At 38.6% G+C, this 24859-nt stretch overlaps 1 protein-coding gene across 1 annotated transcript; it reads right to left on the bottom strand.

The window, feature by feature from the left end:
• Positions 1 to 4181: 4181 nt before the first annotated feature.
• LOC133577309 (uncharacterized) lies at positions 4182 to 24768 on the bottom strand. The gene is made up of 4 exons (XM_061931018.2): positions 24628 to 24768; positions 15843 to 16285; positions 8316 to 8385; positions 4182 to 8244 (listed from the first exon to the last, which is right to left on the bottom strand). Exons 2-4 carry the CDS (start codon positions 16125 to 16127, stop codon positions 5765 to 5767), a joined length of 2835 nt encoding a protein of 944 aa, XP_061787002.1. The 5' UTR covers positions 16128 to 16285; positions 24628 to 24768; the 3' UTR covers positions 4182 to 5764.
• Between the last annotated feature and the right edge of the window lie 91 nt (positions 24769 to 24859).

Raw genomic sequence — 24859 nt, 5'->3', positions numbered from 1 at the left:
TCACCTCTATCATACTTAACTTATTACATTTGTATATGACCAAAAATCATTGCTCAACAACACCCAGGTTAGCTCAATAGGTAAGACTGCTCCCTCTCACTCAGTACCAGTAGGTTCAAATCGACAACTTGGAAGATGTACTATATTGTTTCAAATCTATCATAGTACATTGATTCCATTTGTACATGAGCTAAAATCTTGACTGATCAAGACTCAGGATAGCTCAATAGTTAAGACTGCTCCCTTTCACCCAGTACCAGTATGTTCAAATCAACAACTTGGAATATGTAGTATCTTGTTTCACCTCTATCAGAAGTCACTGATTACATTTGTATATGATCTCTAATAAGATTTGAAAACAACCAGGAATAGCTCAATTGCTAAGACTGCTGCCTCTCACTCAGTACTGGTAGGTTCAAATCCATTACCTGGAAGAAATAGTTTTTTGTTTCACCTCCATCATAGTTCACTGATTGCATTTGTATATGAGCAAAAATCTAGTCTCGACAACACCGAGGAGGGCTCACTGGTTAAGACTGCTCCCTTTCACTCCATACTAATATCTTCAAATCTGCAACTTAGAAGATCTAGCTTTTGTCTCGCCTCTATCATAGTTCACTGATTGCATTTGTATATGAGCAAATATCTCCTTTCACCAACACCCAGGATAGCTCAATGGTTGAAACTGCGGCCTCTCCCTCAGAATGTTATGTGCTAGTTGCTTGATTACCATATAGTTGAAAATTTAAGTCAATGCTAAAGATAATAATAATAAAAAATAAATAGTCAATGATGCCACCTCAGGAGTTACCTGTGTGTGTGTGTGTGTGTGTGTGTGTGTGTGTGTGTGTGTGTGTGTGTGTGTGTGTGTGTGTGTGTGTGTGTGTGTGTGTGTGTGTGACTGAGCGTGTGTGTAATTCCCGAGGTGGGGGGGAATAGGAGTAGAAAGTTAATAAAAGAGCGTAGACCAATGAGCTCTCCTGGGTACGATTAAAATAAGATAGGGTAATTGTAATTGGATAAAAAAAAAAGTTAATAGAATAGGTATTTTATGTTAACATTACACATCCAAAACATATGTCACCTTGATATATCTATTCGGTAAATTACTGATCGAACCCGCCAACCTTCATTCCGAGTCAACAGTCTTAGCCACTGGGCTATCTTGGGTCTTGCAAAGATACGACTTTGTTCCATACACAAATGTACTCAAGGACTCCTGGCTCAGTAAAGTATGACAGAGGTGGAAGAAAATACTAGCAGCCAGAGTGGGGTTCAAACCCACCACCCTTCATTCTGAGTCAACAGTCTTAACCACTGGGCTATCCTGGGTCTTGTGTAAGTTAAGTGTATCGGAGAGTGTGAGAGCGTAGTTCCTGAGCTGGGTGGTAATAGGAGTAGAAAGGTAATATTTGAGGGTGTTGACCACTGAGCTCCCCTGGGTTAATAATTAGGGCCCGCATGGCCCATTGCATACGGACTCCCAAAGGGAGTCCTTATGCAATGGGACATAAGGACCTATTGAATTTGTAAGGTTTTATTCTTTATTCTTCCGCCGCCACATTAAACTGTAATTTGACCCACTTAACATGCTTCAATGGGACATAAGGACCTATTGAATTTGTAAGGTTTTATTCTTTATTCTTCCGCCGCCACATTAAACTGTAATTTGACCCACTTAACATGCTTCAAAACTCACCATATTTGACCCACACATTAGGACCTGCGAAAATTGCCTTTTTAAAAAAAAAAAAAACCCCACAAAACTCAAAATTGCGCTCTAGCGCCCCCTAGGGGAAAAAAAACTAGACTGCCTGTAACTCCCACTTTTTTTTGTTTCATGTCGGAGAGACATGAAACAAAAACCTCTATGTAGGTCTGACTTAGACCTATATTTCATAATAGTACATTGTCGGGCTAAAATCAACAGGAAGTTGGCAATTCCCCCTTCAAGACAAAAAAGTACTAAAAACAGTAACTTTTGCCTCTTTGAGCTGAAATTTGACCCCCTTAACATGCTTCAAAACTCACCAAACTGAACGCACACATCAGGACTGGCAAAAATTGCGATCTTATAAAAACCTAACCCCAAATCTCAAAATTGCTCTAGCGCAATTTTTGAATAAAACGCAGAAAAAACTGCTCCTCGGAAGAAAAAAATGACAAAATTGCCTGTAACTCCCACTGGGAAGGTCGGAGAGACATGAAACAAAACCCTCTATGTAGGTCTAACTTAGACCTACATTTCATAAATTGACAACCCCCAGCAAAAATCAACAGGAAGTTTGCTATTCCCCCTTCAAAACAACATTTTTGTAAAAACCGGTCACCTTTCTTCAAACATTATCTCCTCTGAGCGCGTTTGTTGTTTCGGCTTCAAACTAACACAGGAAAGAGATTGAACCCTTCTGATTAAAAGTTGGCGAAAGAGTTTTGATACCTGCTCCGGTTTTGATTTTATGACCCTTCAAAGAACCTCTGCGCTGATGCTGCTGTTTTTTCAAGATGGCTGCTTAAAAGCAGGCAGCACCAGCGTGCCCACACAATGCAGACAAGGTAGGTACACTAGACAAAAGTATTGGGACAATTCGGACTAAAAGTAGACAAAAGTATTGGGACACTTGGGACTACAACTTGACAAAAGTATTGGGACACTTACACTGCACAAAAGTATTGGGACACTTAGGAATACCACTGGACAAAAGTATTGGGACACTTAGGACGAAAACTGGACAAAAGTATTGGGACACTTACACTGGACAAAAGTATTGGGACACTTACACTGGACAAAAGTATTGGGACACTTAGGACTAATACTGGACAAAAGTTTTGGGACACTTACACTGGACAAAAGTATTGGAACACTTAGGACTAGCACCTGCCAAATACGCGGGCCCGACCAACGCTGCTTGCAGCTTTAATTAATTAATTGTAATTAGTTAATAAAAAAAACAAAAAGACATACAAATAAGTTATATACAAATTTAACTGAGATTTGAACCAAGTCTTCCTTAATGAGATTGAGATGAACCTGTGGTCTATTTGTCTCTGTTTTATACTACTATATACCACGCTCTACACGCATTGAGTACTATTTTACAGAAATAAATCCTATGCTGTACACACACACACATTTCTTTATACATGTATATATAATAAGATATGTGGGCTAATAATATAATAAGATATGTGGGCTTTGTAGCCCTTGTGCAGCCCTTTGAGACACTTGTGATTTAGGGCTATATAAATAAACATTGATTGATTGATAATACACATACAAAAATATGCAATGTTTTTATATTTCTAAAAAAATAAGTAAATAAAAATGTGGCAGTTTCCTTTGACTTATTTTCTAGTCCAGTCACTGAAGCCTTTTCTGCATGTGCATAAAAAATGTCCCCAACACGAATGGCTCACAATTGCAAATCCGTTCTGATCGTTCACTTAAAGGAGCCGTTCAAAAGACTCGGTTCATTCGCGATGGTCACATCTCTACAGGATTCATCCGTCCATTCATTTTTTACCGCTTGTCCCTTTCGGGGCCGCAGGAGGTGTTGGAGCCTATCTCAGCTGCATTCGGGCGAAAGGCGGGGTACACCCTGGACAAGTCGCCACCTCATCGCAGGGCCAACACAGATAGACAATGATACATACCTGCCAACTTTTGAAATCAGAAAACCCTAGTAGCCAGGGTCCAGGGGCCGCAGGACAAAGTCCTGGTGGGGGGTTCAGGGGGGCGAAGACCCCCGACGCAAAATGCTTATTAGCATTCAGACAGGTTAAAATGTTGCTAAAACCATCACTTTTCTATCCGTCACAGTGACTTTTCAAAACAAAAATATTACAGCAAAAATCATATGGGTTGATTGACATGTTTATTCTGTAAGCTAACTTCAATAGTTTGAAATTATTTTGACAGTTAATATGTTGAAACTTTCAACAACTTGAAAGAATAAGATTTTTGAGAGTATTTGGTTCAAATTACACAATATAAATAAGACATGTCATTATTGATATTGCAGACATTATTGTAACAAGAAACTTCAGGTCGAAATTTTGGTTTATGAAAGAAATATAAATAAATATAAATATAAAACTTCATGACGACATTTTTCAAATTAATAAAGAGTAATAGAATAGTATGATAGTTATATGTTACTTGTTTTGAACATGTTATCGTTATCACAAATAAAAAGATATACTGTACACAGAAATTATTTTTGATTTATTGTTTATGTAATAAAAGATTTACTTGAAATTTTATGTTTTGTGAGTTTTTTTATGCTACGAACTGTACTTACCGGCGATGTAAACCGAAGGAGACATTTCCGTAATGAAAGCTGCAACACCCTTTTTAGATCCCATCATCACTGCAGCATTATCGGCAGCAAAGCAAACCAAATTCTGCCAAGGAATTTCGTTTGAGTCTATTTCTTCCGCGAGTATTTTGTAAATGTTTTCGCCTGTGGAAGCCGTATTGCATTCCCTCAAAGACAGAAGTACTGACAATACTTCTCCAATGTCGTCATCGAAATATCGAACACAAATGGGGTACAGTTTTACATCGTCATAATCGGTGCTGCCGTCAGTCGACATGCTAAATAGTTCCGTCTTCATGACATCGGCGATACTTTTTGAGGATTCTGTTCCAAGACACTGAATGATGTTTGATGTTTTGGTTCGACCACATCCATATTTTTTGGCGATTTTCGAGTCGGGAAACATTTTCCGAAATAACTGTCCCATGTGATCAGCCAGTGCGATTGGAAGTCCATGCTCAATTATTGCCTCCGTAAATAAAACTTCGGCATTTATCACAGTTTGGGCGACGAAAAACGTTGAAAGTTTTCCACTTGTATCGCTAGCAACGGCATTAGACTTGTGTTTTTTTGTCCCAACGTGGTCTTTTACATCGCTAATTCCTCCGTGTCCGATCAAAAAATCTTGTCTGCACAAGGTGCAATTCGCGTAGTTTTCACCCTTTTTGGAACGGATAATTATTCTCGGATAGGCTTTTGAATATTCTTCACGGAATGACTGCAGTTTTCTTTTCGGTTTAAGACTCGTTTGCGATTTTTCTCCGGCTGATTCCATGATCGTTCGCTCGTTTGGAAACAATGGCAACTGGTGCCTTGTGCTTGGCAGCGGTGCTATAAATAGCCTCGCGCATGGCATTCGGAATGGCTCGATAGGAAGTTACGGGAAGCAGTGTCGATTGTCATTGTTGTTACGCGATTTCGTCAATAAAACTTTAAAAAAAAAGTTTTTTTTAATTATTGAAAAACCGTATTTTTTATCACTGCAACCGTAACCCGGAATAGGTTGATGAAAACCGTACTAATTAAGGGAAAACCGGAGTAGTTGGCAGGTATGCTGATACAATAAAGTGGATCTCTGGTGAACTCACTGTCACCTGCATTTTAGATTTGGTTTTCCTTTCTTGTTTAGCTTTCATCGTCTTACAAATGTATTAAGATTTGGCACATTGACCCAAAAAAAACTTTTAATATTTGTGACCCAACATCATCTTGAGACACAAGGAAAAAAATATGAATATGCAAAAATAATATTTACATACATTTACAGATTTCTCTCCAGCTCTCATGATTATTAGCTGTCAAAATTTGAGAGAGCAGTATCATGATCAAAAATCAAACATCTGCAGGGATGCATTATACAAGTCAAGAAAGTGTGAAGTATCAAAATCATACTAAAGACAAAAGTGAAAACTCTGTGTTTAAAAAAAGGATTTGCTCACAAAGTGTTAAAGTTGAGTCGGCTGCTTTTCACTTAGACTGCTTGCAACAGCGGCTTGCGCATTCTGATTGGCGGGCTTTGCCATCTTGGACTTTACCGGGGCCCAAACCAGAGAGTACCCCGGCTTGATGCGAGGCAGCGCCAGCTTCAGCTTCAGCATCATTTGGGTGCTGTTGCAAAAGGCGTAATCCAGACTGGGGTCGGAGTTGTTGAGGACCATTTTCTGATAGACGATCTCGCAGCGTATCGCCTCCCGCCTCTCCAGCTTGGTTTGGTCGCTGATGCGCAGCAGCAGTTTGTCGACATCCGTCTGGGTTTTGCACGGCCCGCCGTTTTTTCGCACGGTGTCGGTGATGTAATCCAGATCCATGTTCTCCGGATAGGCTTTTTTAACAGGACGTCTCACGTAGCTCTTTCCGGGCTTTAATGTCGTGTCGTCTTGGTTTTTAGCTGGCCCGCCACTAGAGTTGTCGGAGTTGGATGAGCTCAGGTCGTCGTCCTGCGAGCTGCCCGACGATGACAAGTCCTTGTGGGAGGAGGCTTTGGAGTCTTGCAGCGGGTTGGAGGGATACTCGACTATCAGGGTGGAGAACTTGCAGCTTATCAGTTTGCGGTTGATATCGGTGGAAGGGACTTTGGAGTAGGTGCCTCCTGGCAGAAACATTTTAAGGTGCTCCTCTGTGACGCCAGCAACCACCTTTAAGAGCCGCTTTAATAAGACCCGAATGAGGTCCCGGTTTGTGTGCCACTCACCACAGAAATCATACACACCGGAAAAAAGTTTCTCCTGCATAGGGAATTGCAGGAAAACATTGGCAACTCCCTCAGGCTCCAGCAGAGTGGCCGGATTTTTGGACCAATCCAGGAACTTTTGGTAGAGACAGAGCAGGTACTGGCTGAAGAGGGAGTACTCCCCTTCGCTCTTCAGGAGCTGCCAGTAAGGGCCGACTATTTTGCAGTAGACAATGGCGAGCACGCACACGATGCTCTGGATGACGGAATCGCTGGCATCGGCGGCGACGCTCTCCAGAAGGACGTTTGGGCATTGGTCGTTGTTGAGCGACAGCATGTCTAAGAAGAAGATTGCCACCTCTTTGTGATGGTGAGTGAGGGCGGCGGCTGCCTCGAAGTAGCTGTTGAACTGTACCGCCGGCGCCCTGCAGAGCCTGGAAGGGTTGTTCTTCTCCTTGCAGAACGCCGCCCAGTGCTTCTTGTAGTTGAGCGTGCTCGCGCTGTCCGGGCACAGGATGTCGCGGGCCATGTGAACGTAGCGTGACGTTGCGCTCTCGGGCATGTTCACCATGTTCTTAAAGAGCGGGTTCCTGTCGCGGCCCAGCTGCTGCCCCGTCGACTGAGTAATTTCCTTCTCGAACTCTACGATGTGGCGCTCGACGGCGTTGTGCAAGTCCACGAGGAAATGGGCGTTTTGGTATAAAAACAAAAGAGGCGGGGCCAGGGAGACCTGTTCGCTGACCGAGTTGATTGCTTTCTCAAATTCTACCATGGCCGGGCAATTCTTGCATGTAAGCATATACTGATTTTTCTGGAGCTCCAATGAAATGCTTTTGCAGTCTTTGGTTTGCCCGTGAAACACACTTGCTAGTTTTTGAACGGAGAGCAGCATCACGTCGAGCAGAGACGGCAGGGCGTCGTCTCGGTTTTCAGGTTCCCCCCCGCTGTCGGACGCGCCCAAGCCGTCCTCATTTCCGTCATCGGGTGACGCTTGCTGACGCATCCTCTTCGACGGGACAGGAGAAATGTCATGGGGGTCATTTTCCTCTTTGACCATTATTTGTTCACGATGCAATCGCTTTGTCATGCGTCTGTTTATTATCATTTCCAAGGTGCCGCTTCTCGACTTCACCAGGTCAAATGGACGTTGAAGAACATTTTCCATGGCAACGGTCTTCCTCTGACTTCTCGTTTCGGAATTCACATACGACAGTTTTATCTTTTTTATCTTACTCTTGAGGATTTTATACGCTTTCTGAGTTTTCCCGTCTTTACAGAATTCTGGGTTGAAGTTTCTGAGCCAAGTGACCATATTGACGGGTGAAATCTTCTCCCGAGCCACAAAGTTGCTCAATTCCAGAATCAAGCCATTTGTCACTTCGATGGACTTTGCCCGCTCGGAAAAGTCTTTCATTTTCAAAAGATGCTGCCGTTCAACGCCGATGCTGTCGCATATGGGGCCGACAAAGTTAAAGTTGACGTACGATTCCAGGAACGTCAGCCTGGCTTCAGCTTCCAAACTCAACATCGTCGTAGAGCCTCTTTCAATCAGTGACCGGAAGTCTGCTGACCGGTAAGCCGGGAAAACCCTCTTCAACCAATCAACGACGGCGATCCAAGAGAAATTATGGTCCTCCTTCATTAGTCCCACTTGAATCATTAGTCTGTTTTTGCAAAGGTCTTTATCGAGGTCCAACCCTTCTCCTGACTGAGGGCCAATGAAGTCTGCAACCAGCTTCCAATAATACTCATCTCCTGAAAGCAACATTGTCTAAATTGACATAGGCCATATTGGTACAAAAATGGCTGAATGTCTTCGTACTTACGTAAATTAGCTTCAGCTACAGCCGCTTTCCCATCTTCAGAGTCAATCAACTTCTCCATTGCCGGATGTTGCTGGAGACAAACACAGAAAATGACTTAAATGTTACCCAACTGAAGACAATGTAAACAATATTGATAGTATTTTGACTAATGATTTTGATGAGAATATTACAATACTAATAGGACTTTTTTTCCTACGCTTTGCACCCTCCGGCTTATAAACAGGTGGGGCTAGTTTGTGGATTTATGGAACAAAGACACTGAATAGGTGTGTTTATGTTTGTGCTATGGTGCCATCTTTTGGACAAGTTTGCTCACTGCGAGCGCTGCGTTGCCCTTCTGTTTAGACTGAGCTTTCAAACGGAAGTAGAAGTGCTGGTCCGTCTTCCATACTCGTCACTCCAAGCAACGTTTATACGTTTTGCAATATAACTCAAAACAATTCTTACTTACTAAACCGTTTTTAATGCATATTTGTACGTGCTACCGTAATGTGATGAAGCTAGCGTCGTTAGCATTTGCTAATATGCTAACACGTTTATGAGTGCATGTGTTAGTGTTATTAACTTACAATGGCATTCCTTTCGTATTGTTGCATTCGCGTAAATTCACCAAAACGTCACCGTGGAGTTATTGAGTCTGTTTAGCTGTTTGGAGAGCCAGCTTCCACAGCCAGCGGGTCCATGACGAGGACTTCCGTTTTGTTTGATCAGCCGTTTTACTGCCGTGTTGCAGACAACGTTTGGAAACAATTAAGGTATGTAAATAAACATTTACAAAATATTTCTGCATTAACAACTTATTTCACAACGTATATATCTACGGTTTATAGTCCGGGGCTGCTAATATATGGAAGAAAAAAATAATTATTTAGGGTTTTCCCTAAATTGCCAGGATTATGTATATGATTTTCCTTAAAAAGGATTACGGTAAAAAAAAAAAAAAAAAAATACAAAATAAAAAAAATATATATATATATACATACATTTAAAACAAATCTGTTATTAATTAGTTAATTATTATTGCTCATTTTTAGCTTTTTTGTTGTTTTACCTTTGTAGCTGTATGTAGAAATGGTCCCGCTGAAGTGGCAGCCGGTTGCGTCAGCTTTGTTGTCTTTAATGTCTTTTATGTCCTTGGAGTTGTTTTACGTTTTCCATCTTGTTTTCATGTGTTTTTTTACCTTATTTTTGTGGACATTTTGTATCTGCACTGCAACTTTTCCCCATAAATATGGGATAATTAAAGTTTATTCTATCGGTTAGCTGATTGGAGAGCTAGCTTGCGCAGCTAGCAGGTCCATGATGGTGACTTCTGTTTTGTTTGATCAGCCGTTTTACTGCCGTGCTACAGACGCCGTTTGGAAACAATTAAGGCATGTAAATAAACAATTACAAAATCATTCTGCGTAAATAACTCATTTTAAAACGTATACATATGTGGCTTATAATCTGGTGCTGCTAATATGTGGGGAAACATTATCATTCTAAAATTTTGTGGGTGTGGCTTGTATACAGGTACGCTCTATAGTCTGGTATGGTATTATTTATTGCTCATTTTGGGTAATAAAAAAATATATGTAATGTTGTAAACCTTCCTAATTGTTAGAAATCCCACTGTTTATATTAAACGTATTTCACTGATGAGAGTATTCGGCGAGCGCCCTTTTGTCTTACTTTTGGTGGTCTTTGAACTCACCGTAGTTTGTTTACATGTAAAACTTAATCCGACGCTGCCAAAGTGTTTTATGCCACTCCTTTGTCTAATTTTGTCCACCAAACGTTTTATTCTGTGCTGAATGCACAAAGGTGAGTTTTGTTGATGTTATTGACTTGTGTGGAGTGCTAATCAGGTATATTTGGTCAGTGCGTGACTGCAAGCTAATCGATGCTAACATGCTATTTGGGCTAACTGTGTGTACATATTGCATCATTATGCCTCCGTGTGTAGGTATATTTGAGCTCATTTAATTTCCTTTACTTATGTTCTTTTATATTTGCATGTCTCATGACATTATCTGAATGTAGTATTGGCTGCATTTCTGATAGTTGTTTGTGTGCCATGTTGTTCCAGACCACAGCAAAAGTTACCCAGTTTGCAAAGATTGTAATAAATCCATTAGAAGAAGATGTTTCCTTTAACTTGGACACACTCATTTATACCTTTGGCCATTCTAAGACAGTCATTTCCAGGAGTTATCTTACCCTCTGAGACGCCTCCGTTTTACTAATGTTTTCCAATGTTGTAAAAATGTGTAGAATAAATGTTGCATTTCAACATTTCTGTCAACAAAGATTTGCTTCAGCCTGCGACACAGTCATTTTGATAGTAGGCTAATATAACTAATATAGACACATCATGTGTTGCCTTCATTATAACACTTATATAAGACTTTTAAAGTCATTTTGATAGTAGGCTAATATAACTAATATAGACACATCATGTGTTGCCTTCATTATAACACTTATATAAGACTTTTAAAGTTATTTTGATAGTAGGCTAATATAGACACTTACATCATGTGTTGTCTTCATTATAACACTTATATGTTTAAAGTAATTTTGATAGTAGGCTAATATAACTAATATAGACACATCATGTGTTGCCTTCATTATAACACTTATATAAGACTTTTAAAGTCATTTTGATAGCAGGCTAATATAGACACATAATGTGTTGTCTTCATTATAACACATATGTTTAAAGTAATTTTGATAGTAGGCTAATATAGACACATGTGTTGTCTTCATTATAACACTTACCTATATAAGACTTTTAAAATCATTTTGATAGTAGGCTAATATAGCTAATATAGACACTTACATCATGTGTTGTCTTCATTACAACACTTATATAAGACGTTTAAAGTCATTTTGATAGTAGTCTAATATAATATAGACACTTACATTATGTGTTGTCTTCATTATAAGACTTACATAAAACTTTAAAAGTCATTTTGATAGTAGGCTAATATAACTAATATAGACACTTACATCATGTGTTGTCTTCATTATAACACTTATATAATACTTTTAAAGTCATTTTGATAGTAGGCTAATATAACTAATATAGACACATCATGTGTTGTCTTCATTATAACACTTATATAAGACTTTTAAAGTCATTTTGAAAGTAGGCTAATATAGCTAATAGACACTTACATCATGTGTTGTCTTCATTACAACACTTATATGTTTAAAGTCATTTTGATAGTAGGCTAATATAACTAATATAGACACATCATGTGTTGTCTTCATTATAACACTTATATAAGACTTTTAAAGTCATTTTGATAGTAAGCTAATATAGCTAATATAGACACTTACATCATGTGTTGTCTTCATTGTAACACTTACCGGTAAATAAGACTTTTAAAGTCATTTTGATAGTAGGCTAACATAGCTAATATAGCCACATCAGGTGTTGTCTTCATTATAACACTTATTTAAGACTTTTAAAGTCATTTTGATAGTAAGCTAATATAACTAATATAGACACATCATGTGTTGTCTTCATTATAACACTTATATAACACTTTTAAAGTCATTTTGATAGTAGGCTAATATAGCTAATATAGACACTTACATCATGTGTTGTCTTCATTACAACACTTATATGTTTAAAGTCATTTTGATAGTAGGCTAATACAACTAATATAGACACGTCATGTGTTGTTTTCATTTTAACACTTATATAAGACTTTTAAAGTCATTTTGATAGTAGGCTAATATAGCTAATATAGACACTTACATCATGTGTTATCTTCATTATAACACTTATATGTTTAAAGTAATTTTGATAGTAGGCTAATATAACTAATATAGACACATCATGTGTTGTCTTCATTATAACACTTATATAAGACTTTTAAAGTCATTTTGATAGTAAGCTAATATAGACACTTACATCATGTGTTGTCTTCATTGTAACACTTAAATAAGACTTTTAAAGTCATTTTGATAGTAGGCTAACATAGCTAATACAGCCACATCAGGTGTTGTCTTCATTATAACACTTATTTTAGACTTTTAAAGTCATTTTGATAGTAAGCTAATATAACTAATATAGACACATCATGTGTTGTCTTCATTATAACACTTATATAAAACTTTTAAAGTCATTTTGATAGTAGGCTAATATAGCTAATATAGACACTTACATCATGTGTTGTCTTCATTATACCACTTATATGTTTAAAGTCATTTTGATAGTAGGCTAACATAGCTAATATAGCCACATCAGGTGTTGTCTTCATTATAACACTTATTTAAGACTTTTATAGTCATTTTGTTAGTAGGCTAATATAGCTAATATAGACACTTACATCATGTGTTGTCTTCATTATAACACTTATATGTTTAAAGTCATTTTGATAGTAAGCTAATATAACTAATATAGACACATCATGTGTTGTCTTCATTATAATGCTTATATAAGACTTTTAAAGTCATTTTGATAGTACGCTAATATAGCTAATATAGACACTTACATCATGTGTTGTCTTCATTGTAACACTTACCGGTAAATAAGACTTTTAAAGTCATTTTGATAGTAGGCTAACATAGCTAATATAGCCACATCAGGTGTTGTCTTCATTATAACACTTATTTAAGACTTTTAAAGTCATTTTGATAGTAAGCTAATATAACTAATATAGACACATCATGTGTTGTCTTCATTATAACACTTATTTAAGACTTTTATAGTCATTTTGTTAGTAGGCTAATATAGCTAATATAGACACTTACATCATGTGTTGTCTTCATTACAACACTTATATGTTTAAAGTCATTTTGATAGTAGGCTAATACAACTAATATAGACACGTCATGTGTTGTTTTCATTTTAACACTTATATAAGACTTTTAAAGTCATTTTGATAGTAGGATAATATAGCTAATATAGACACTTACATCATGTGTTATCTTCATTATAACACTTATATGTTTAAAGTAATTTTGATAGTAGGCTAATATAACTAATATAGACACATCATGTGTTGTCTTCATTATAACACTTATATAAGACTTTTAAAGTCATTTTGAAAGTAGGCTAATATAGCTAATATAGACACTTACATCATGTGTGGTCTTCATTACAACACTTATATGTTTAAAGTCATTTTGATAGTAGGCTAATATAACTAATATAGACACATCATGTGTTGTCTTCATTATAACACTTATATAAGACTTTTAAAGTCATTTTGATAGTAAGCTAATATAGACACTTACATCATGTGTTGTCTTCATTGTAACACTTAAATAAGACTTTTAAAGTCATTTTGATAGTAGGCTAACATAGCTAATACAGCCACATCAGGTGTTGTCTTCATTATAACACTTATTTAAGACTTTTAAAGTCATTTTGATAGTAAGCTAATATAACTAATATAGACACATCATGTGTTGTCTTCATTATAACACTTATATAAAACTTTTAAAGTCATTTTGATAGTAGGCTAATATAGCTAATATAGACACTTACATCATGTGTTGTCTTCATTATACCACTTATATGTTTAAGGTCATTTTGATAGTAGGCTAACATAGCTAATATAGCCACATCAGGTGTTGTCTTCATTATAACACTTATTTAAGACTTTTATAGTCATTTTGTTAGTAGGCTAATATAGCTAATATAGACACTTACATCATGTGTTGTCTTCATTATAACACTTATATGTTTAAAGTCATTTTGATAGTAGGCTAACATAGCTAATATAGCCACATCATGTGTTGTCTTCATTATAACACTTATATAAGACTTTTAAAGTCATTTTGATAGTAGGCTAATATAGCTAATATAGACACTTACATCATGTGTTGTCTTCATTATAACACTTATATGTTTAAAGTCATTTTGATAGTAGGCTAACATAGCTAATATAGCCACATCATGTGTTGTCTTCATTATAACACTTATGAGACTTTTAAAGTCACTTTGCTAGTAGGCTAATATAGACAAATCATGAGCTGTCTTCATTGTAACACTTATGAGACTTTTAAAGTCACTTTGATAGTACCGTATTTTCCGCACTATAAGGCGCACCTAAAAACCACAAATGTTCTCAAAAGCTGACAGTGCGCCTTATAACCCGGTGCGCTTTATTACGATTCATTTTCATAAAGTTTCGATCTCGCAACTTCGGTAAACAGCCGCCATCTTTTTTCCCGGTAGAACAGGAAGCGCTTCTTCTTCTACGCAAGCAACCGCCAAGGAAAGCATCCGCCCCCATAGAACAGGAAGCGCTTCTTCTTCTACCCGCCCCCGGAAGAAGAAGAAAAAACGCGCGGATATCACCGTACGTTTCATTTCCTGTTTACATCTGTAAAGACCACAAAATGGCTCCTACTAAGCGATCCGGTTCATAAAAAGACGCAATCTCTCCATCCGCACACGGATTACTACCGTATTTCACAGCAACTGAACCGCACTGTGGAACGGGAGCACGTACGGTGAATATTCGCACCACAGGGAATGAGAAGTCATCCTTCACTGTGGTTCTAGCTTGCCATGCTAACTTCCACCCATGGTGATATTCAAAAGGAAGACCTTGCCAAAAGAGACCTTTCCAGCCGGCGTCATCATAAAAGCTAACTCGAAGGGATGGATGGATGAAGAAAAGATGAGCGAGTGGTTAAGGGAAGTTTACGCGAAGAGGCCGGGTGGCTTTTTTCACACAGCTCCGAAGGCGAACACACCTTCACTAAGACGGGCAGACAGCCTCGGACGACATACGCCAACATTTGCCAGTGGATCGTAAATGCTTGGGCAGATATTTCGGTCACAACTGTGGTCCGAGCTTTCCGGAAGGCAGGATTCACAGAACAACAGCGACACTGACTCCCGATGACTTCTACGAGACGGAACCGGCCATTTTGGATACCACGCTTGCGCAACTTTTCAATTCGGACACCGAAGACGAAGAATTCGAAGGATTTACGAATGAAGAATAACTTCAGAAGGTGAGCGCTATGTTTATTTTGTGTGTTGTGACATTAACGTTCGAGCAACATTATGTTACTATTGCTCTACACCATTTTGAATTTTACTATGTTTGTGATTGCACATTTGCGTACATTTTGGGACAGAGTTGTTAGAACGCTGGTTTTCAATATATTATTAAAGTTTGACTGAACTATCTGACTGTTTTTTTGACATTCACTTTAGCGCAGCGTTTTTTTGACATTCACTTTAGCGCAGCGTAGGCGCGGCTTATAGTCCGGGGCGGCTTATTGGTGGACAAAATTATGAAATATGTAATTCATAGAAGGTGCGGCTAATAATCCGGTGCGCCTTATAGTGCGGAAAATACGGTAGGCTAATATATACACATCATGAGCTGTCTTCATTATAACACTTATGTAAGGTGTTTAACTTTTTGCGGCTCCAGACAGATTTTGTTGTTGTTGTATTTTTGGTCCAATATAGCTCTCCTAACATTGTGGGTTGCCGACCCCAGTCCTAGCATGAGCAACTAGCACTGGCGCCATGCTTTTGTTCGACAACAACAAACATATACTTACAATGTCCGCTCTTGGGATGTTGACTGATGGGATGGCCGAATCTTTCAGCATAATACTTGTGGTCTGAGCTGAGCTGGTAAATTCAAAATAGTCCTCGGGTAAAAAATGCTGAGAACAAATGATCTTCTTGCTCAGTCTTTGGAGCGAAGTCGCCGGGTCCAAGTTGACAGCCAGCATCCACCGTCTCAGTCGGTCCGGAAATTTCATTGGCAAGGAGTGGAATTTTAACGGAGACCAATTTTTCGGCTTTTGACCACACCCTCGTACAAGACACGTGCGGGGCATGATTGATAATTGCAGAAGCTCGGTTACCTCTCGCTAACGCCGTGGCAGTACGAGACTGCGAGTGGAGACGGCGGAACGTAAATTAAGTATTGTTGGCGGTTTTTGGATGCATTTTTAGAATGGCAGAATGGAGAACTCCCGTTAGTATTGGTAGCCACCTGCAACGAGACAATTAATACAATTTAGAATGCACAACAACAACAAAAATACATGTGTGTTCCTGTCTTCAGGAAAAATTCCCCCCCAAAATACAGTTCCCTTTCAACTAACCTGGCGAACATACGTCTAAATAAATCTTGTGGCGTACCCCAGGGATCAATGCCAGAACCAAAATTGTTGTAGCTCTTTACAAAGGATGTTTGTTCAGTTACGAAGGACTTAAAGTTAGTATTATTTGCTGGAGGACACAACGGGTTTTTGTCAGGGAGAGAAAGCACAAGAAAATAACAGATTAAAGCGACAAAAAAATGCTATTTGGTAACAAAACCCATACAAATAGACAGTTCCCCTTTAACTAACCTGGCGAACATACGTCTAAATTAATCTTGTGGCGTACCCCAGGGATCAATGCCGGAACCAAAATTGTTGTAGCTCTTTACAAAGGATGTTTGTTCAGTTACGAAGGACTTAAAGTTAGTATTATTTGCTGGAGGACACAACGGCATTTTGTCAGGGAGAGAAAGCACAAGAAAATAACAGAATAAAGCGACAAAAAAATGCTATTTGGTAACAAAACCCATACAAATAGACAGTTCCCCTTTAACTAACCTGGCGAACATACGTCTAAATAAATCTTTTGGCGTACCCCAGGGATCAATGCCGGAACCAAAATTGTTGTAGCTCTTTACAAAGGATGTTTGTTCAGTTACGAAGGACTTAAAGTTAGTATTATTTGCTGGAGGACACAACGGGTTTTTGTCAGGGAGAGAAAGCACAAGAAAATAACAGATTAAAGCGACAAAAAAATGCTATTTGGTAACAAAACCCATACAAATAGACAGTTCCCCTTTAACTAACCTGGCGAACATACGTCTAAATTAATCTTGTGGCGTACCCCAGGGATCAATGCCGGAACCAAAATTGTTGTAGCTCTTTACAAAGGATGTTTGTTCAGTTACGAAGGACTTAAAGTTAGTATTATTTGCTGGAGGACACAACGGCATTTTGTCAGGGAGAGAAAGCACAAGAAAATAACAGAATAAAGCGACAAAAAAATGCTATTTGGTAACAAAACCCATACAAATAGACAGTTCCCCTTTAACTAACCTGGCGAACATACGTCTAAATAAATCTTTTGGCGTACCCCAGGGATCAATGCCGGAACCAAAATTGTTGTAGCTCTTTACAAAGGATGTTTGTTCAGTTACGAAGGACTTAAAGTTAGTATTATTTGCTGGAGGACACAACGGATTTTTGTCAGGGAGAGAAAGCACAAGAAAATAACAGATTAAAGCGACAAAAAAATTCTATTTGGTAACAAAACCCATAAAAATAGACAGTTCCCCTTTAACTAACCTGGCGAACATACGTCTAAATAAATCTTGTGGCGTACCCCAGGGATCAATGCCGGAACCAAAATTGTTCTAGCTCTTTACAAAGGATGTTTGTTCAGTTACAAAGGACTTAAAGTTAGTATTATTTGCTGGAGGACACAACGGCTTTTTGTCAGGGAGAGAAAGCACAAGAAAATAACAGAATAAAGCGCCAAAAAAATGCTATTTGGTAACAAAACCCATACAAATAGACAGTTCCCCTTTAACTAACCTGGCGAACATACGTCTAAATAAATCTTTTGGCGTACACCAGGGATCAATGCCGGAACCAAAATTGTTGTAGCTCTTTACAAAGGACGTTTGTTCAGTTACGAAGGACTTAAAGTTAGTATTATTTGCTGGAGGACACAACGGCATTTTGTCAGGGAGAGAAAGCACAAGAAAATAACAGATTAAAGCGACAAAAAAATGCTATTTGGTAACAAAACCCATACAAATAGACAGTTCCCCTTTAACTAAACTGGCGAACATACGTCTAAATTAATCTTGTGGCGTACCCCAGGGATCAATGCCGGAACCAAAATTGTTCTAGCTCTTTACAAAGGATGTTTGTTCAGTTACGAAGGACTTAAAGTTAGTATTATTTGCTGGAGGACACAATGGCGTTTTGTCAGGGAGAGAAAGCACAAGAAAATAACAGATTGAAGCAACAAAAAAATGATATTTGGTAACAAAACCCATACAAATAGACAGTTCACCTTTAACTAACCGGGCGAACATACGTCTAAATAAATCTTGTGGCGTACCCCAGGGATCAATGCCGGAACCAAAATTGTTCTAGCTCTTTACAAAGGACGTTTGTTCAGTTACGAAGGACTTAAAGTTAGTATTATTTGCGGAGGACGCAATGGCATTTTGTCAGGGAGAGAACGCTAAAGACAGATTAAAGCGGGGCGGCATGGCGTAGTGGGTAGAGCAACCGTGCCAGAAACCTGAGGGTTGCAGGTTCGCTCCCCGCCTCTTACCATCCAAAAATCGCTGCCGTTGTGTCCTTGGGCGGGACACTTCACCCTTTGCCCCCGGTGCCACTCACACCGGTGAACTGAATGATGAATGATAGGTGGTGGTAGGAGGGGCCGTTGGCGCAAATTGCAGCCACGCTTCCGTCAGTCTACCCCAGGGCAGCTGTGGCTATGAAAGTAGCTTACCACCACCAGGTGTGAATGAATGATGGGTTCTACATGTAAAGCGACTTTGGGTACTTAGAAAAGCGCTATATAAATCCCAGTTATTATTATTATTATTAAAGCGACAAAAAAATGGTATTCGGTAACAAAACCCATACAAATAGAGTAGTCATTGAAAAGGTAAACAAATATAATATTTGGGTGTAATAAACGATCAAATGAACTGAAAATCTCATATGAGAATACACAACATAAGGTGAAATGCGTCAATAATGAATAAAGCTGAATATGGACCAAAAATCACTAAGTATTCTCTGCTGCCTGCTAATGTTCGCATATCATATACCAGGGTTTTTCAACCACTAGTGTGCCGTGAGATATTGTCTGGTGTGTCGTGGCAAATTATGCAACTTCACCTAATTGGTCCAAAAAATATTTTTTGCAAATCAATAATTATAATCTGCTAATAATTTTCCGTTGCTTAGTGTCTGCGCTGTGTAGAACTCGGCAGGGTAACCACGTAATACTCCACGTCAGTAGGTGGCAGCAGGAAGTTAATTGCTTTGTAAAAATCGGAATGTGTCGGGTGAGACGAGGATGGTTTGTTGTGATCCCAATATGCAGACCACAGCGGGAGGCAGCGTGAATGGTAAAAGGTATGTAATGCTTAAACCAAAAATTAACGAAAGAAAAAGAAAAAAGTGATCGCTATGCAAAACGAAAGTAAAACTGAACTGGCTACAAAGTAAACAGAAACAAAATGCTGGACGACAGCAAAAACTTACAGCGTCCACAAAGTACATCTGTACATGACATGGCAATCAACAATGTCCACACAAAGAATGATAGCAACAACTTAAATAGTTGCTAACACAAAGCAGGTGCGGGGAATAGCGTTCAAAAGGAAGACATGAAACTGCTACAGGAAAACGCCGACAAAACAGAAAGAGCCACCAAAATAACAGCGCAAGACAAGAACTAAAGCACTACACTAACAAACTCAGAATAAGGCACGGCGACCTGGTGGAGTGTTATTTTTTTTACGTTTTCTGCCGGTGGTGTGCCTCCTGATTTTTTTATGAAAAAAAGGGTGCCTTGCCTCAAAAAAGGTTGAAAAACACTGTCATATACCATAAAGAATCATACATAACGTGGGCTAATCCCTTTACTTATTGAAATGCAATGATTAAATCATGCAAAAAGCAAGCCTGCTACCAAAGAACACTTCTTAGAAATACCGCCTCAGATTAGAGCAGACCTGGGCAAATTAAGGCCCGTTGAGCTTTTCAATCTGGCACGAAGGACATTCCCAAATATTTTTTTTTAGATCTTTAAGATGGAAAGTGTAGCTGCCATTATGATGTGCAGTGAAGTTTTTCTAATGACCGTAAGTCTTCAACTATACTAAGTCTTTCAATGGTCGGAATCTGCGCTTTTGCATGATATACTAGTAGTGATGGGTCCGGCAACACCGATGCATCGGCGCATGCGTCGAGCTCGTGGAGCAAAACCCTGTGTCGGGGCGCGTACCGCTTTTAGAAAGTCACGTGACCGATCATGAGCTATTTTGGTCACGTGACCGATACGCGAACTGTGTCGCACTGACACCTCCTCTGTGCCCTGTGAGCGTGTCTTTTCTACAGCCGGAGAAATAATAACTAAGAAGAGAAATCGTCTAAAATGTAATACGTCGGAAAAACGTTTTCTTTTTTTTTTTAATAAAAATGTTTAAAAAAATAAAATTAAAAAAATTCCCAGTCCACAATCATCCACAACACGTTCTCTTAGATTTCCATGTTATGATACATGTTCACATTATTTATTGACTATCTAAAAAAGATAAAAATATATTTTTATTTAAATGAAGATATGAAATAATCCTAAATGAAATACAATGACTTGGTTTATATTATTGTATATACTAGGGCAGGGGTCACCAACGCGGTGCCCGCGGGCACCAGGTAGCCCGTAAGGACCAGATGAGTTGCCCGCTTGCCTGTTCTAAAAATAGCTCAAATAGCACCACTTACCAGTGAGCTGCCTCTATTTTTTAAATTGTATTTATTTACTCGCTTTGCTCGACATTTTTAATTCTAAGAGACAAAACTCAAATAGAATTTGAAAATCCAAGAAAATATTTTAAAGACTTGGTCTTCACTTGGAATAAGCGGTAGAAAATGGATGGATGGATGGGTCTTCACTTGTTTAAATAAATTCATTTATTTTTTACTTTGCTTCTTATTACTTTTAGAAATACAATTTTAGAGAAAAAATACAACCTTAAAAATGATTTTAGTATTTTTAAACAAATATACCTTTTTACCTTTTGAATTTCTTCCTCTTCTTTCCTGACAATTTAAATCAATGTTCAAGTAATTTTTTTTTTTTTTTATTGTAAAGAGTAAATATTTTAGCTTCTGTTTTTTCGACGAAGAATATTTGTGAAATATTTCTTCAAACTTACTATGATTAAAATTCAAAAATATTATTCTGGCAAATCTAGAAAATCTGTAGAATCAAATTTAAGTGTTATTTCAAAGTATTTTGAATTTCTTTTAAAATTTTTGTTCTGGAATATCTAGAAGAAATACTGATTTGTCTTTGTTAGAAATATAGCTTGGTCCAATTTGTTATATATTGTAACAAAGTGCAGATTGGATTTTAACCAATTTAAAACATGTCATCAAAATTCTAAAATGTATCTTAATCAAGAAAAATTACTAATGATGTTCCATAAATTATTTTTAAATTTTTTTCAAAAAGATTCAAATTAGCTAGTTTTTCTCTTCTTTTTGTCGGTTGAATTTTGAATTTTAAAGAGTCGAAATTGAAGATAAACTATGTTTTCCATCAGTTTGAGCCGGTGTCCTTTTCTTTTTTAAGTGACACAGTTAGTCATATGAAGCCCTCTGGTTCTCCTGCAGATGCCCTCCCACCTCGCCTGTTTAAGGAGGTACTTGCTACTATTGGATCAAGTGTCCTTAACATTATCAATAGCAGCCTCTCTTCTGGAATAGTTCCAGTAGAGTTTAAACATGCAGTGGTACGACCTCTGCTTAAAAAACCCAGCCTCGACCCCTCTCTCCTCTCTAACTTCAGACCTATCTCTAATCTTCCATACATTTCCAAAATATTAGAGAAGGTTGTCTACAGTCAGTTGTTGCCCTTCTTAGAGGATAATGGTATCACTGAGCTGTTCCAGTCCGGTTTTAAAGCCCTCCACAGCACAGAGTCAGCGCTTCTAAAAGTTTTTAACGATATCCTCCTGTCCACTGATTCTGGTAAATATGTTGTCCTGGTGCTTTTAGATCTGTCTGCTGCGTTCGACACCGTCGACCACGCCACCTTAATCACTCGTCTTGAGAACTGTGTGGGCATTAAGGGCGCCGCCCTCAACTGGTTCCGGTCGTACCTAACCGACAGGAGTTTTTGTGTAAAAGTAGACAGTTTTATGTCGTCCACAGCTCCTTTACCACATGGGGTCCCCCAGGGCTCAATCCTTGCCCCAATTTTATTTGCGCTTTACCTTCTCCCCCTTGGTTCTATTTTTAGGAAGTACAGTATTGCATTTCATTTTTACGCCGATGATTGCCAGATTTATTTTCCCATGGCACAAAAGAACACGGTTCAACGTCTTATTGACTGCCTGCATGACATCAAAGTCTGGCTTTCAGCTAACTTCCTGAGCCTAAATGAAGGTAAAACAGAAGTTATGTTGTTCGGTCCAAGTCGCTCTCCCTCCCCCAACGTTGACCTCGGCACTCTGACCCCGTATCTCAGCGACTGTGTCACAAACCTGGGGGTAAAGTTTGACTCAGATTTTAAATTCGAAAAACAAATCAGCAGCGTCGTTCAAAAAAGCTTTTATCAATTACGCCAAATAGCGAAAGTGAAACCGCTTCTATCAAGTCATGATCTTGAGAAATTAATCCACGCCTTTATCTCGACTCGTCTTGATTACTGTAATGCCCTGTATGTAGGCATTAGCCAGGCCTCCCTCGCCCCCCTGCAGCTCGTGCAGAACTCTGCTGCTCGTCTGCTAACACAGACCCGCAGACGTGAGCACATCACCCCTATTTTAGCGTCCCTTCACTGGCTCCCTGTGCGTTACCGAATACATTTTAAACTCCTTTTATTTGTTTTTAAATGTCTAAACAACCTCGCGCCAACCTATCTCTCCGACCTCCTTCAGCCTTACTGCCCCACCCGATCCTTAAGATCAGCCGATCAGCTGCTGTTGACGGTCCCTGACACAAGGCTGAAGCTTAGAGGTGACAGAGCTTTCGCCGTTGCTGCTCCCAAACTCTGGAACGACCTACCCCTGAGTGTTAGACAAGCCTCCTCTCTTCCTGTTTTTAAATCTCTCTTAAAAACATACTTTTATTCCATGGCTTTTAACACTGAGTGATATCCATCCTGCAATGGCGCCCCATAATACACCTGCTGTGAACCTGTTTTTATGTTTTTATTTATTCTATTTTAATTATTATTATTTTTTATCGTGTTCTGTTTGTGTTGTGTTGTGTTTGCTCGGTACTCGTTTTATCTTTTAACCTGTTCATTGTACAGCACTTTGGCTACCCCTGTGGTAAATTTTGAATGTGCTTTATAAATAAAGTTGATTTGATTTGATTTCAAAATTTTATTTTAATTTTTTTCGTGTTTTCTCCTCTTTTAAACCGTTCAATTAAGTGTTTTTTTCATCATTTATTCTCTACAAAAAAACCTTCCGTAAAAGGAAAAAAAATGTACGACGGAATGACAGACAGAAATACCCATTTTTATATATATATATATAAATTTATTTATTTAGCTATTCTTGTTTAAATCACACTTACGTGTAACTTACAAATGACAATATATTTATTTATTTAATAGTGTATCAAACTGGTAGCCCTTCGCATTAATCAGTACCCAAGAAGTAGTTTTTGGTTTCAAAAAGGTTGGTGACCCCTGTACTAGGGCAAAAAATCAGTCAGTTGAGTCGGTCCATAGGTTGCCTGTAGGGATTTTTAATGTCCAGCAGATGTCAGTATTTAGTGACACAGTATCAATACAGTTTTGCAATGTGTCGAAACGCTTCATGACGCCTCATCAACCCATCACTATATACTAGTTACTATGGTAATCTAATTAGTTACTATGGTAATGTAAGTCACAGCAGTTTAGACGAGGCACCAAGCAGTGTGGGCGGGGAGCGTTTCCACAGAGTGTTTCCAGAGCCTGAAATGCGGGTGTCAGGGACAGACGCGGAAGGAGATTTTTACAACAAAGTTCGAAAGCTTAGTGATATATCACATATATCAGATTGTAGGTGTTTTTATTTTTGTTTTTTCGCAGTCATATTCGCTGTTTGTTGCATTTTTGTTGCGTTTCGCTTGATTGTAAAACATGTGGATCGGGAAGGGGTGTGACGTTCATATGTTGTCAATATTCAGCGTTTTATCGTTCATAGTTAATAATGTAAATCTCACATTAAAATCAGACATTATAGTGAGGTTTTGTGTTAGTGTTCCTAAAAATCCGATATAGCGTCCCTCAGACACATTTGTCCACTAAATTTGGCCCCCCGAGTCAAATTTGTTTGGATTAGAGTTCATACAAGTGTGTTAAACATTACTAACGATACGAAATAAGCGAGATTGTGCTACAACAGCGCGTTGTTGTTAGCCGCTCATGTTAGCATCAAAGACAACAGTCCGAACATCGAATATTGCCTAATTAGCGCTGCCACCATCGTACAGTTTGTGTTAAAATGAAGAACACGCAGGCACGCACAGTATCTTTTAAAAACTAATAAAAATAATATTGAAGTTTTACCCAAGTAATGGACCAACAACAACACGGCGGTGCGTTCAGGCTCCGTCGTTGAACCGGAAGTAAAACACCACACGGCGCGCACGGTGATTGGACAATACGACGAAAGGCGGGTCTTACTTCAAGAGTTTCCACCAATCGCCTGGCATGTGTGCCGAGCGCATTATATGCGTTACTGTAATATACTATACTGTAATATACTATACTATAATATAATATACGATAATAAAAACAG

Source organism: Nerophis lumbriciformis, linkage group LG37 (assembly GCF_033978685.3).
Source record: "Nerophis lumbriciformis linkage group LG37, RoL_Nlum_v2.1, whole genome shotgun sequence".
In the NCBI taxonomy this organism is placed as follows: domain Eukaryota; kingdom Metazoa; phylum Chordata; class Actinopteri; order Syngnathiformes; family Syngnathidae; genus Nerophis; species Nerophis lumbriciformis.
Note: the sequence above shows the minus strand (reverse complement) of the source record. Positions and strands in the feature narration are given on the sequence as shown.